Below are 14,672 nucleotides of genomic sequence, written 5' to 3'. Positions count from 1 at the left end.
ACTCCTAGATAGGAGATAATAAAGTGATATATATATCTACCTCTACCAATATGAGAGTCTGCTACTAACCGAAAGGATGGCTCATCATCTTAAGGCTATAGAAAACAAATGAAGGACAAGCGCACGACTCTCATGGTGTAGAACTGTATGATAAAAATATGATGTATTATGGTAAAGGTATTGCACATACAAAATACCAGTTCTTTAAAGCATATCATATTTATTTATATATATTTTTTTTTAAATTACCAGGAAGTAGTACATTGAGAGTTACCGCTCATACCTCTGTGCGCGGGACATACATGAAAATAACAATATGTTGTTACATTAAATTAACAGAGGTTATACAGTCAATTCACAGACATTTCATGGACAGATATAGTTGGAAAATTGGGTACAGGGAATAAAAGGGATTGTGAATTTCAGATTGAAATAGAGCAGCTTCAACATCAGCAAACGGCTCACACCCTTTGGCTGACCTTCAGCTGCGCCAAAGTCTGTCCACTTTTGGGGCGACGAAGATGTACACTGAAGGGGTTCAGATTGAATGCAGCTGTGAATTCGAAGTCCTTTGTCTTTGCTCATTAACATTCCAGTGGGTGTGGTGACGTTCCATATAGTTCATAAAATGTTAACCCTTTGCATAGTGGTCCTGTGCAGAGGGGAGCAGCTCTTGGAAAACCCCGTCAGGCGTATTGATAAGGGTTACTGCAGCACCATCACCAGCTGTTGCCCACGGGAGGCACGAAGATAATGGTTGTGCCACACTCAGTCCAATTCATTGGGGAACACCTGGTAATGATGCTGCGGTCCACCTGCTCCAAGTGACACGCAGGGTTCAGTTGAAGCCTGGTTCATCTGCACCATCAGCATGCAAAAACCCTTTTTCGGGCTCTGGAGGGAAATCGTACCTTCTGGTCATTTCGCTTGTAAAGCAAGTCTAAAATCATACCGTATGTCACTTTTTATAACTGTGGTATAGAATACCGTTTTTCACATATACTGCGGCCTCTGAACATGCCAAAACGTACGATTTGGCAATGACAAATTCGAAGCTACTAGGCCCCTTGGCCTTTTACGGGGTTCCTTACATGGCTGACCTGTTCTTTGTGATTTCTCTTTGATGCAGACACCTTGAACGTACAATTCATAGACGGGCTCCGTCGCCTGCAGAAGAAAGTAAGCCAAAAGTGTATGGAGGAGGCACAGACATGCAAAGTAAGTTCATTGAACTGTATGAATCTTTTATGAAAGTGCTGTAGGCAGAATTAGGGAGACTGGAAGCAGCAGAATTGTACTGAAAGTACAGTTATGAATCAATTATCAAACACAGTAACTATTTAACTAATTAAAAAAAAGTTAAAAAAAACAACACCACAAGATTCTGTAATGTGTTTAGAAATATATTGCATAATTAAACTTAAACTTGCATTATCAGATTTTGTACAGTATGTTCGAGGGCCAGCAACTGAAATGTAAAAAGATACCAATACTTGGTATAGCTATACACTTCCAATCATAAACCTTCTTCTATTTTAGATCATGGAGACCAAAACACAGTAGGACTTCTCCAGTTTGGCTGACCCAAATGCTTTGTAGCCCCTCCCAATGCTTGTAGAAACATTAGTTGTGGTGGGGAATGAGTCTCCTGTTGGTTTTTGCAGTGGAGCAGCAGACAAGAGATACTCCACATTATTAGCTTTACGAGTGCTAAAAGTATATAAATAAATACACAATACTTGGTGTCATTGTACATTACGTTATATTTGGTAATATTTGCTTGTCATATAATGCTGACGGTGCACACGGAGCTGTCCGTAGAATTTTGCAATGCACATTGATTCCCTGCCCCAAAGAGCTTACAATCTAATTTTTTATTTATTTATAAAATGTTTTTACCAGGAAGTAATACATTGAGAGTTACCTCTCGTTTTCAAGTATGTCCTGGGCATAGAGTTAAGACAAATAATACATGGTTACAAATACAGTTACATAATTGAACAGGGAATACATTATATACAAGACATTGCATGCACAGTGAGAGATAATATATGTTACATGCTTATGTAACAGTTACAGACCAGATTAAAATGTGAGACAGCCTTAGTTTTGAAAGAACTTAAACTTTTAGAAAATAATGGCACATACTTACTAAGCAGTCTTCTACCATAAGACACTTTCTTGCGCTGGAAGACACCTTACTACCCATTGGCTTGTATGATCTATAAGCGGTCTTAATGCCAGAAGACTGCTTAGTAAACTTGGTCCTATTTGACTTGCTCAGGGTCATAAGGAGACAAGAGCTAACACTGGGATTTAAATCATGTTCACATTCTTGAAACATGCTTTCAAATAATGCTCTTATTTCAAACTCTGTATTAATATATAGTGAGATATATTATAACTGCCCCATCAAGAGATTTAAAAACATTTATTGGCTCATCTTATACAGCAATTAATTTGTTTAATCCATCAGTCTAGCAGTGTCAGAACTATATGCCCAATTCTTTATGTTTGATTTTGCGCCATTCCAGGAACAGCTGGTAAGCATGAAGATTTGTGGTAAGGAGGAGGCTGAGAAGATTTTAGCCAATGAACTTTACCCACTAATAGAACAGTTCCAGATCCAGTTTGAGAAGGAGCAAGAGCCCTTAGGAGTATGTATACCAGTGTTTTTCAACAGGGGTTCTAGGAACCCTTGGGTTCCGTACGCATCCCTAAATGGTTCCCTGCAATTTTCTTGTCATTTGAAAATTGTACCAAATACAGCCCCCCCCTTCCCCTGCCCCTCCTACACATTACTAATAGATGTATGGTCCCACTGTCCCTTTCATCCATTTATTGCCCTGTCTGTTTATTCTCTGCATCATCTGCCTTAGATGGCTATGTAGTGCTTTTTATTTCTTTTTTATCTGTGTTAAGCTTATGGAATCTGTCTATGTCCGTATTGCTGACCTGAGGAAGAGAGGAGAACGCTCGAAAGCTTGTCTTATAATATTAATTGTTAGTCCAAATAAAAAGGGTCTGAAATACTCATTTACCAAATACAGAAGAATTGACAATATTAGAAAGGGTTGGGTTTCCTTACAATGCATCTGACCTCAGACGCGCTATTAGAAAGGGTTGGGGTTCCTTACAATGCACCTGACCTCAGACGCGCTATTAGAAAGGGTTGGGGTTCCTTATAATGCATCTGATCTCAGACGCACTATTAGAGAGGGTTGGGGTTCCTTACAATGCATCTGATCTCAGACGCACTATTATTGAGGGTTGGGATTCCTTACTATGCATCTGATCTCAGACGCGCTATTAGAAAGGGTTGAGGTTCCTTACAATGCATCTGATCTCAGACGCACTATTAGAGTGGGGCGCTACAGTATCGCTGCAACAGAATTGGCTTAGCAGAGTTTGGCTACAATTAACCTCTTTGTTTCCAGAGGGGCCAGTGAAAAGGTTAGAGAATATTGCCCATGGGGACCGTTTTCCCTCCAGTTGGCATTTTGCAATGAATTTATTCAACCTTGAGTTGGAAATAGACCTTCTGTACACCTTTATATTTTTTTATGCTAAAAAAACTGCAACATTTGGGATCTCTTGTTATCCAAATAAACGTACTTATAATGTGATTTGACATAAAGCTACTGCTGACAGCTAAATTTTGAGAGGCCAAGTGGCAACGTGACTGGTGGGGTGCCTCTTCTACTTTTACCTGCCTTTCTGTAAGGGGCTCATTATACAATTCAGAGCCACGTTAAACGTTCCTCAAACGCTGTTGCCAAGCATAATATGTGATCACTGAACACCTTGTACATCCTGGCTCTGGGAAATGCATATTTTGCCCAAGTGATAATGCACTGCCTCTTCTAACTTCAGGAAGCCCTGGGGAATTTGGAAAAGCAGACAGACTTTCAATGCAATGAACTGTTTAGATTCACTGAGGGAGCAGTTCTCCTATGGGACGTGCTGGAAATCGGCCTTTCCGAACAAGAAAACGCCCTGGAGAAAAAACTAAACAACAGTCGTCAGAAATACGCCGGGGAAACCCAGGTGCAGGGCTCTGCTAATACAATAACTTCTACCTTTTCTTTCTTCCTGCTCCTTATCTTTTATTTTCTTCCACGGTTTCCAAGCAAGGGTATAAAATAAGAGTGTAGGGTGTAAAATACAAGTTTTAGCGGTGCTAGGAAAACTGCCGAGTTCACAATCCTTCCAAATGAATTAAATCTGTGAGGAACACTTGACATTTTCTAATGGTGAGTGGATAAAGTGAAGTGATTCCATGAAAGATCTGTACAGAGATCATAAATTAAATACCACAAATACACCAAAATTGCTTATCCCCTTTTATTGCCTGTCTGCTACTGTATATAGCCATGGACTTTAAACAACGTACCTATGCCAGTAGTTTGAAGACTTCATAATAACGCAATATAGGGGCTCGGTTCACAAAGCTGGAGGTTAGGCGATGACATGTAAGGGGTTAATCTCATTTACATTTATATACATTTAAAGGACACAAAACTTTCTGGATATGAGCAGGAGAGTTGCGCTCATTATATCCAAATGAGTGAATTAAAGAAGGGGAAAACACGAGATCAAATATCTGTGGCCAATGTGAGCACATAGCAGATTGCCGGCATTCGTTTTCTCTTTATCTTGGGTGTATAATGCAAACTGACTCTTCTGTTATTTTTGCCATGACAATGGTTCGTTTATGTATGCAGATGAAAGAAGCTAACCTGGACATGATACTAGACAGACTGAGGCAAGAGAGCTCCCCGGAACAATTACGTAGCACAATGGCAAAGGCGTTGCTATCTTTGGAAGACATCAAAGCTGGGTGGGTACAGTAAAAAAACGAGTTAGCATGTACAATAGCTGGGAAATTCAGTGTATGTAAGGCAAACATCAATGAAAACTGTTGGACAAAACCAGTTGGTATTTGTATCTTGGACAGGGGCAAGAAACAAAAAAACTAATGAAAGAAGGTAAACTCACCCAAGTAATTGTAACGTGACATTATTTTTGGTTCCCCAAAAATAGGATGATCATCAGGCCAAGTAAACAAAAGGACCACTGTGGGCAGTGTTGGGGTTTTATCCCTTTTGTGTCAGTGAAGGAATTAATAGACTTAATGATGATATTATTCAAGGGCTTTGAGAGTATTCTATATAGTACAAAAACCATGTACAATTAATGTATACTTAAAAATCTAACGGACAGTACCTGTATACTCAGGATCCCTTTGTGCTTAGAGGAGCTTTCCGAGTTTCAGGTGTATCTTAACAATATTTCTCTCCCAGTAGGGTGCTCCATAAACACTGTATCTGCTGTAGCAAGTACTCCTAGGAAATTGTTTGTAAGTCCAATATTTAACATTGGAAGGTTGATTTTAGGCCAGTGTTCAAAAATGCTGATGCAACTTTTAGTTGACTTCCAGAAAAAAAAGATTAGCAGATATCAACACACAAGTAGATGATAAACTTAAAGAAGTTGACACCTGGCAAATAAACATACGGTTTACAGAGCTTGAATCTAAACTTCAGTCCAATATTGAGAAATTTTCCAGTGAACTTAAAGAAAGAAAGAGAAAGAAATATAATCGGGATATTAAAGATTTTGAAGACAATAAAATCTATCGATTATAAGTTCGCTAAAACAAAAACGTCAAAAAATAAGAATAAGTCTCAAAACCAAGATTCATCCACTGATTGGGAGCCTTCGGGTGATGACGAGAGGGATGGCCCTATTGATACCTCCACAACCCAACTCCCCCCCCAGGTTCCTTTTTTTGGGGCAACATCAGCCTGCCCCAAAAGAAAGGCAAAAACAAGACAGGGGCAAGGTTTGGGACTTAAGGTCCAGAGGGGTATCGTCCAATCAGGGCACAAAGAGAGGGAGGAAACAGCAGAGATATTAGCAGGAATTCCCTCTCAAATCACCAATCTGTCCAAATTTCCCCTCAACGAATCCCATCTAACACTACGTGGCAAAGGGCTATCCTTTTCCCCTTCTACAGATATCAACACATTTGAATGGGTAAAGGATATTAACCTGTTTGCCAGAAAACTCAAGTTAAAGAAGTTCTTTAAATCCAGGGAGATTAGACAGGCTAATATGCTTGACATACCAGGATTAGAGAGGCAAGATATGGAAGCGTATAATAGTCTACTAGCACTTGAGGAGGATTCAGAGAGGACAGTAGGAGAAGGCCCCTTCACTGATTTAAAAGTGAATTCTAGATTTCTCCCTTTCGGTGATTGCTATGCAAATATAGATGTTTGTGTCGATCTAGTTACGCAAGATCTGGAGAAACTCACTCGTTACCACAAACATGACAATTTGACAATACAAGAGAGGAAAGCACTGAAAGAACTTACAGACCACAAAGGGATAACTATAAAACCGGCCGACAAAGGTGGAAATCTAGTTATACTAGACATTAGTGACTATAAGAAGGAAAATCTGAGGCTCCTTTCAGACAAAACCTGCTATGAAATCCTTGAGACTGATCTCACGATACAGTATCAGAAAGATCTGATCAATATCTTACAGAAGGGATTAACTACGAAGGTGATTAGTCAGAAGGAGCTCGAGTATATGGTAGTCAAGTTTCCAAAAACAGCCACCTTCTATAGTCTTCCCCAATTACATAAAAATAGGAGACCGCCACCTGGAAGACCTATCGTATCAGGTATTGGGAATTTAACCGAGAAAATCAGTACTTATATTGACTGCATTCTGAGACCATTTGTTCAGTCCCTACCGTCTTATCTCAGAGACACTAAGGATGTCTTAAGGAGACTTGATGGCATTGTGATCACAGAAGAGACACTTCTGGTCACTATGGATGTGGAAGGACTTTATACCAGCATCAAACATGGTGCTAGTATAAAAGCAGTCATGCACTTTCTCAATACAAGGGGCACACTTTACAAAGCACACAATGTATTCATGGCTGAGCTTATTGAATTTGTACTTACCCGGAACTATTTTCTGTTTGCAAATAGGTACTACCATCAGATTCAAGGCACAGCCATGGGTACAAAGTGTGCCCCTTCTTATGCCAACCTATACCTTGGGTGGTGGGAATCTGAGCTGGTTTTCACAGATGACATGGAGCCATACACATCACACATTGACCTCTGGGTACACTACACCGATGATGTGATGATGTTATGGAATGGCTCCATAGAAAGACTTAAAGAGTTTGTTGGTATTCTTAATACTAATGAACTAAATCTGTGTCTTACCCTAGAAAACAATCTCAACACCATAGTGTTCCTAGATGTGCGCATCTCAAGGGGAATTGATAATGCTATTGAAACAACTATCTACAGAAAAACAACGGCTACACATAGCCTACTCACTGCAGGTAGCCACCACCCAAGGTCACTGATCAGAGGGATTCCGATTGGTCAGTTTCTTAGACTGAAAAGAAACTGCAGCAGTAATATTGAATTTGAGATTCAAGCGGAACAAATGGCCAAAAGATTTTATGAACGTGGCTACAGTAGACGAACAGTGAAATTGGCCTATAAAAGGGCCAAATATACACCACGTAGATCCTTGTTACAAGATTGCATACAAATGCCAAGCGATAAAGTGGTACGATTTGTCGGCACTTATAACACACAGTGGCAACATGCCAGAGATATCATTCAAAAACACTGGCATATACTGAAGGCCGACACTCATATCAGTGAATTTCTACATGACCATCCATCTATCGTCAGTAGGAGGGCAAAAAATCTGAGATGTCTTAGTGCATAGCCATTTCAAGGAAGATGCACCTAGGACCTGGCTCCCACCAAAACCACAGGGGTCCTTTAAATGTGGTAGGTGCAAGTCATGCAAGCACATGCTTGTCACCAAGGAATTTTCTAATTGGAATGGCACGGCACCAAAACCTACAACATTCGCAATTTTATAAATTGCCAAAGCTCTGGCATAATATATCAAGGAATATGCGAATGTGGGAAGATCTATGTAGGTAAGACTAGACGCCCCCTTAAACAAAGGGTGCTTGAACATATTGGCACCATACGCAATAAGACCGACAAACCTCTAGCAAGACATATCAATAATGTCCACCAAGGTGATCATACCACAATTAAGTTAATTGGAATAGATCAGTTCTCTATAGACCAAAGGCTTGGGGACTGGGACACTGCTTTATTGCAGAAAGAGGCTAAATGGATATATACACTCCAAACATTGTCACCCAAGGGTCTAAATGAAGGATTCCTGTTTACTCCATTCATTTGAGACAATAATGTGGTGTAGGACTATATCGATACACACACATTCCATGGGGTGGCTTGAGTAATCTATCTCATACCACTCTTCTGTTCCCCTATTGACCACTGTGAAATTTTAGATTCCTCACTCTAGCCCGGTTCAGTTTTGTGAACATGTTCATTGTTTAGCATAACCTGCTCCCACACTGACTGTAGGGGTTGGTCAAATCCTGACATTACAAACTATTTTACATACATATTCATCATTAAAGAGTAACTATTCATCAACCCTTAGTCCGATTACTGTGAGTCTTTTCCACAGTGGACCATTATGTTAATCTGATTATGAATAAAATCATTAACTCACTCATAATCATTATTGAAGTGTTAGCAACACTTCCACTTCAGGGGTTAAAGAGTATAACAGAAGACCACTGTCGCAGCACCTTGTTTCTCTTAAGCTCTGTGAATTACACACACAGCTTGAACATTCATGTGCAGCAGCATAATATCATTAATTATATGCTGCTGCATTCCATTATTGTGCTATTATCATTATATGTCCTGGAGTCACTCATTATAATATAGGATGCGCAATAGATGTATTCACATGAGCACTATGTGGGCTGGCAACAAGGGTGAGCTGAGTAACCAATAGAAACACATCTGAGCATATAAATATTCAGATTGTACCTATGGGACCTCCCCCTCTCATTCAAGCCTTGAGAAAGCGTTTCTCACGTGAAACGCGCGCATCGGCACTTTTCACGTACACGCGCATGGTCAGCACTGACGTGGCAGCCTCTTACCTCGCAGAGCGAGCAGCTGCCAGACCTAGCGCTTGCACACCCTCTCAGACTGGGCTAGAGTTTCAGAGTTCACTCGGTGGTCAGATGGTGAGGATAGTGGTTGTTGGTTTTACCTGATCTGGCATGCACGGTTGAGTTCATTTATTATATGAACATTAGGTATACTTATTGCCACACCGCAGCACCAGAGCAGTAGTACTTTAGTGATTGTACCATTACTTAGGGTTATATTTCATGTCTCATTACTTCACTAGTTCATGTTTAAGCACAGTACCTGACGGTTGAGCACATTCATGAATATGTGCACAGGCATACACAATCAGCCACACCGTTTTCTGGTATTTGTAAGCTGTTCTATCTACTGCCAGCAATTAGTGCACCTAGGGCCTCATGCAGAGAGCAGCGATAACAGGGAAAGCAGCATGTTTTGCCGAAATCTGCCTTTAGAAAGGCAGATAATGGCGAGTTTTAAAAAAAGCGCTTTTTTTTTCTGAAACTCGCCGCGCGGCTGGAGAGAACCTAAATCTCTCCAGTGTTGAAAACGGCCGTATTCAGAGAGCCGCAAACGCCATCTAGTGGCTGTTCGCGCCAAAAAAATGGCGCGATTTTCAACATTTTGCTTCGCCAGCAAGAAGCTGGAGCTCGGCGGCCGGTGGGGGAGAAAAAAAAAAAACGCGATTTTTTTCCCACTAGTTTCAACAGCGCTCATATCGCTGGTTGAAACTCTCCATATGCAGACAGGATTCTAAATGCAGTTTTATGCCCTTTCTGCATATGGAGAAAAAAACTCTCCATTAAAGCTACATTTTATTCCCCTCTCCAATTTTAAATAGCGCTGCTTTCTGCATGAGGCCCTTAGCCCTGATTTCCATGGGCTACACCCACTCTATATAGGCAGGTTTGTACACCACCTCCTCATCTCTGCTTTAACCCAAGAACTCCCACATAGGGAATACTGCATACCAGCTCCCTCAATTTAACTCCTGATCTAATTCCCCTCAATTGTTCATATCATTTTATAATCCGGAGTGTCATATGCACTCAACTTTGAGTTATATATGTGTGTCCTTCTTTGGATTTTAAACCTCATTATTTTAATTAGATGAACATTAAAGATATAAATTTTAATTATTTTCATACTGCATTTAGGGAATGAGTGCTTTAGTTGGGTTCTTGCCTCTTTGCTGTTCTACTAATTGTATCACCCACAGCACCTTACCCTACATACATATTTAGTTAGATTAAGCTGTAGCGGGGTTCACTTATTATTAGTTTAATATACACTGAATTGCCACCAGGTGATTTCACCTTGTGGCCAAGTACCAAACAGTCTCCAGCTGGTTTTTTTAAATGCAAAATTGGCTTACAGAAATCTTCTTTTAAATGGTGCTTGTTTGCGTCCACGTGCTACCCTGAAATGTCTCAATGTGTGCTATTAGCATCAAAAAAGAGTTCTTGCATTTGTGGCGCACAGAAATTAACTACGCTAGGCATACAGATGTTAATGTTAGGTACGAAAAAAAGAAGAAAATGTGTTAACATTGTCCACTAAGTGCAACTTGGTGTAAACCCTAAAAGGACTGTTAGCCCAGAATGAAGTAGCTATGTGTCTAGGGTTGTCAGACGTCCTGTATATACGGGATTGGCCCTTATTTCATTGACTTGCCCAGTTGTCCCGGAAAGGTCTATCGGGACACATTATTGTCCCATATTTTAGCGCCTTGATTTAAAATGACTGGGATGAAATCAGTCATAAAAACGTAATAGATTTCTACGTGAGTGTAATAGTTCCCTGTTCCGCTAGATGTCACCTTACTAAACTATTACAATAATACCACGATACCCACCCGTATGGCGTTACTATTTAAAAAAACTTTTCCTCCCACCGTTACCTGTTAGTTGGACCGTCTTTCCCCTGTCCGGCCAAGGGTAGAGATGATAAAAAAAAACAAAGAATATAGAGGTCAAGCGGGAGATACCATTCAGCTCGGAGCGTTTGCCATAATATGTTGTATTGTTATATGTGTATATGTTGCATGTTCTTGTATAGCGCTGCTAGTTTTACGTAGCGCTTTACAGAGACATTTTGCAGGCGCAAGTCCCTGCCCCGTAGAGCTTACAATCTATGTTTTTGGTGCCTGAGTCACACGGAGATAAAGTGACTTGCCCAAGGTCACAAGGAGCCAACACCGGGAATTGAACCAGGTTCCCCTGCTCCAAACTCAGTGCCAGTCAGTGTCTTTACTCACTGAGCTGCTCCTCCCAAATCATTGCAAATCATTCATCGCTCATTATGACGTCACACTTTCATAGTGGACTTTGGTGTCCTGTATTATAAAAACTTATGTCGCAACCCAAAATGTATCAACCCAAAAATGTGTTTGAAACAGCACAGATGTTTCATTATTTAGGTTAACCAGTATGGCTATTATAAATAATGTTACATTAATAATTTCTTTTTACTAACACTAGTTATAAAAAAACAAACAAGTCATACATATTTTTTTTGTTGTTGCTGCTAATTTGAGTTTTTTTAGCACTGGCATTTTTACCCGCAAAAAAATGTAAAATATACTCTTAGTGCAAACGTCCCCTTACGGTAACCCTGACCTCCATGTATTATTGCATGACAACATTATTATTAGGGAAGCAAACTCATTCCATCACATAAAAATTATGGGACGTCTTAAAAATGATGGCGGAAGAGAGAGGACTGTAACACACAAAGCCATCTCATGTGCTGTTATGATTGTTTACTCTGTACAGAAATATGTAACAGATTAATAGAAGCTTAAACACTGTGTCAAATTTACTGGAGCAATATATCGGTATTATTGTTGGCTACAGAAGGGAAGTACAAACTTTTTTAGCTGCTCCCCCTCGCTTTCGCGCCCCACTCACCTTGTTTGGCGGCGTCAAATGATGCCGCAGGGTCACGTGGTGTGACGTCCCGTGACCCCGTTGTCATGGAGACGGACGTGTAACGTCACTCCGCATGACACACGCCTTCTTACCAGCTCTGCAGAATCCTGGTAAGTGAGTTGCAGAGGCCTCACGCGATCCCCCGGCATTTAATTTAAATGCCTCGGTGAAGAGCACAGGGCCTCTGCAACCACCCGCGCCCTCCTCAAACAAATCCAGTGCCCCGTCTGGGGGGCACGTCCCCCACTTTGCGCACTGCTGGGCTACAGTATGTTTGTGGCAGCCCGGTGACATTTGTTTGTTGTAGTAACTCCCTGTATTTTCCTTATTCTGTCTCTCTGGGCTAATCTGTGTTATTGAAACCTGAGCATTTTTTTTTTTTAATCTTTGGCTTCTTTACTGAGCAGATACAAGAAATCTCATCGAGACCAAGTGGTTATACTAGATTCCTACCCTGCCATGGTCCTGACGGAAGTGACATCCTATAGCTTAGCTGTGAGCAACTATTTTAAAGTCAAAGAAGTGTATGGACAGGTAAGGAAACAGATCTCCACAGTCCTATACAACGTTAGGGGGGATTTGAGGCTTTGTGCATTAACAAACAGATATGCTTGGTTTGATGCACTGTACACCGGATCTATGCACCGTGATGTGTAAGAAGCCTATTAATCAAATTGTATTACACATGGAGCCCCTCATTAACCTCAGACCTGACTGATGTTTTCACGCAGAAACCGAACTAGAAAGAATGGCACAGGGTTTGATACATCTCATTATAATACGGGCATTGGGTACCTCCTCACGAAGCCTTCCTGTAGGCCAGGGGTGGGCGACTCCAGTCCTCAAAGGCCACCAACAGGGCAGGTTTTCAGGATATCCCTGCTTCAGCACACGTGGCTCAATCATGGGCTCAGTCGAAGACCGTTATTAATGCTTTGAGCTCTACTTGAATGGAATTTGTTGCACCATTAACTGCATTACCCAATTTTTCACAACATTGAAAATGAGGAATGTGTTTTTTCTGCGTATGTTTTTTTTTTTTTTTTCCATACAAATCTCTTTTCTTGATGTGTATATTTATATATTTTAAATGCTTAATGAAATGTTGCATCGGTTTCAACCAATGGCTGTTCCAAATGTTTGTTTGTTTTTTTCTCTCAATAATTCCAGTCTTTTTCTTATGGAAGCCTCTGTACATATTCTTAGTAACAAAAAGTAGGTTGATTTTAAGAATCCCAGAAAAATTGAAGCATTAGGAAGCTCGTGGCTGTAAATTGTGCTGATTGCTAATACAATTCCAGTGCTATTTTTCTGCCCTTTGATTCATTACGCATCACACTTGGGTTTTTTAAATGGTCCCTTAATTTGTGGATAATTAAACTGCAGAATGGTTACGAAATCCCTGTGTTTCTAAAAAAAAGTTGTCTTCACAGGTGGACAAGCGTGTGAAGGAAACCACCAGCCCAGTCAACATATTTAGTCAAGAAGGAATGAGTCTACTTGGGGAGGTGACTTCAGAAAGCCCTAAACAAGTTTCCTCCAACAAGATGGTTCAAGGAGAATTATCCCATGAAGCTAAACAGCTGGATGGCACAGGAGTAACCATGCCTAATACCAGTGAAGATAAGGAGCAACTTTCACAAGAGATCCAACTGGGTGGCATCAATGTAACTGTGATTGAAACACCCGAAAAGGAGGGTCTGGAAGATTGTGTTGTGCAAATCGTTCCAGAGGTAACTGAGAACTGTTCTCCTGAGGATCGCCAGCAACCAGACAGCACCAATGCAGCAATGTCTGAATCCAATCCAGAGCAACCTCTTCAGGCCTCTGAAACGAATGATGCTGTATTAGTGCACATTGAGGTATGCTAATTATTTGCACCATCAGCTGCAGTGAAGCTTTGAATACATGGTTTGTCATATTGCGTATACTTGCATATTTCCAAACATCTCGCATTTCTTCTGTTTAAAGGAGGGGGCGACAAAAACATTATTCGTTTCCGCCAGTAACTAAAAATGCTGACCTAACTCAATGCCATCTAAGTGCTCCATTTCAGGGCACACGTTGAATTAGGTTACCTATCTCATTGTACCTTCCCTGGTAAAGTATTTTTAAATAAATAAGAGAATATTCTATGTTAGGGTCCAGATTTCTTGACACTAAATACCATTCACATTTCACCTTTGTGTGGATTTCTGCTGCTTTAAGTGGCCATTTTCTGCAGAAAGAAGATGCTTTAGTGGGCTAAGTATTAAATAGAGATTCTCAACATTATTACACAGTGTACCATTATCTTTACGGGCCCATTTATTTCCACTGCCGTGCCAGGTATACATTCTCCTGTCCTGTAAAAGGACAGCTGGGAAGTAACTATTGTTTTCTGCTGCTAGGAGTTATCACAGGAAGACGTGGGACCTGCAGACCAGGAACTTGAAGTCTTCACCACCTCCAGTGGAAATACTTACACCATCCTTCCCTCGGACCAAAAGTATATATTTGGGAGACAGTCTGAGTTTAAGGAAGCGTTTATGACGGAGGCTGTGATAGAAGAGAAGAATCCTTTAAACCTGGATTTAATTGCTATTTCTGAGGATTTGTTCCCTGAATTAAAGAAAATGTTAGTTTCCAGGAATATTTTTTTTGTGTTATTTGGTAGATAAAATGTATAGAAATCTAGTTATTAGATAATGAACATAACAAG

At 40.5% G+C, this 14,672-nt stretch overlaps 1 protein-coding gene across 6 annotated transcripts in view; it reads left to right on the top strand.

Annotated features, from left to right (window-relative positions):
• The window catches only part of CCDC180 (coiled-coil domain containing 180), a 77,127-nt gene that overhangs the window by 21,586 nt on the left and 40,869 nt on the right, over window positions 1-14,672 (top strand). For all 6 annotated transcript variants that reach the window (XM_075578767.1, XM_075578764.1, XM_075578766.1 and 3 more), the window contains 7 exons: window positions 1,130-1,218; window positions 2,535-2,657; window positions 3,874-4,047; window positions 4,725-4,840; window positions 12,379-12,505; window positions 13,405-13,833; window positions 14,362-14,588. In XM_075578767.1, coding sequence (XP_075434882.1) covers window positions 1,130-1,218; window positions 2,535-2,657; window positions 3,874-4,047; window positions 4,725-4,840; window positions 12,379-12,505; window positions 13,405-13,833; window positions 14,362-14,588 — 1,285 coding nt within the window. The remainder of the gene's footprint in view (window positions 1-1,129; window positions 1,219-2,534; window positions 2,658-3,873; window positions 4,048-4,724; window positions 4,841-12,378; window positions 12,506-13,404; window positions 13,834-14,361; window positions 14,589-14,672) is intronic.

The sequence above is a fragment of the Ascaphus truei genome, chromosome 21, assembly GCF_040206685.1.
Source record: "Ascaphus truei isolate aAscTru1 chromosome 21, aAscTru1.hap1, whole genome shotgun sequence".
Taxonomy (NCBI): domain Eukaryota; kingdom Metazoa; phylum Chordata; class Amphibia; order Anura; family Ascaphidae; genus Ascaphus; species Ascaphus truei.
The sequence above is the reverse complement of the archived record's forward strand: the minus strand, read 5'-3'. Positions and strand labels throughout refer to the sequence as shown.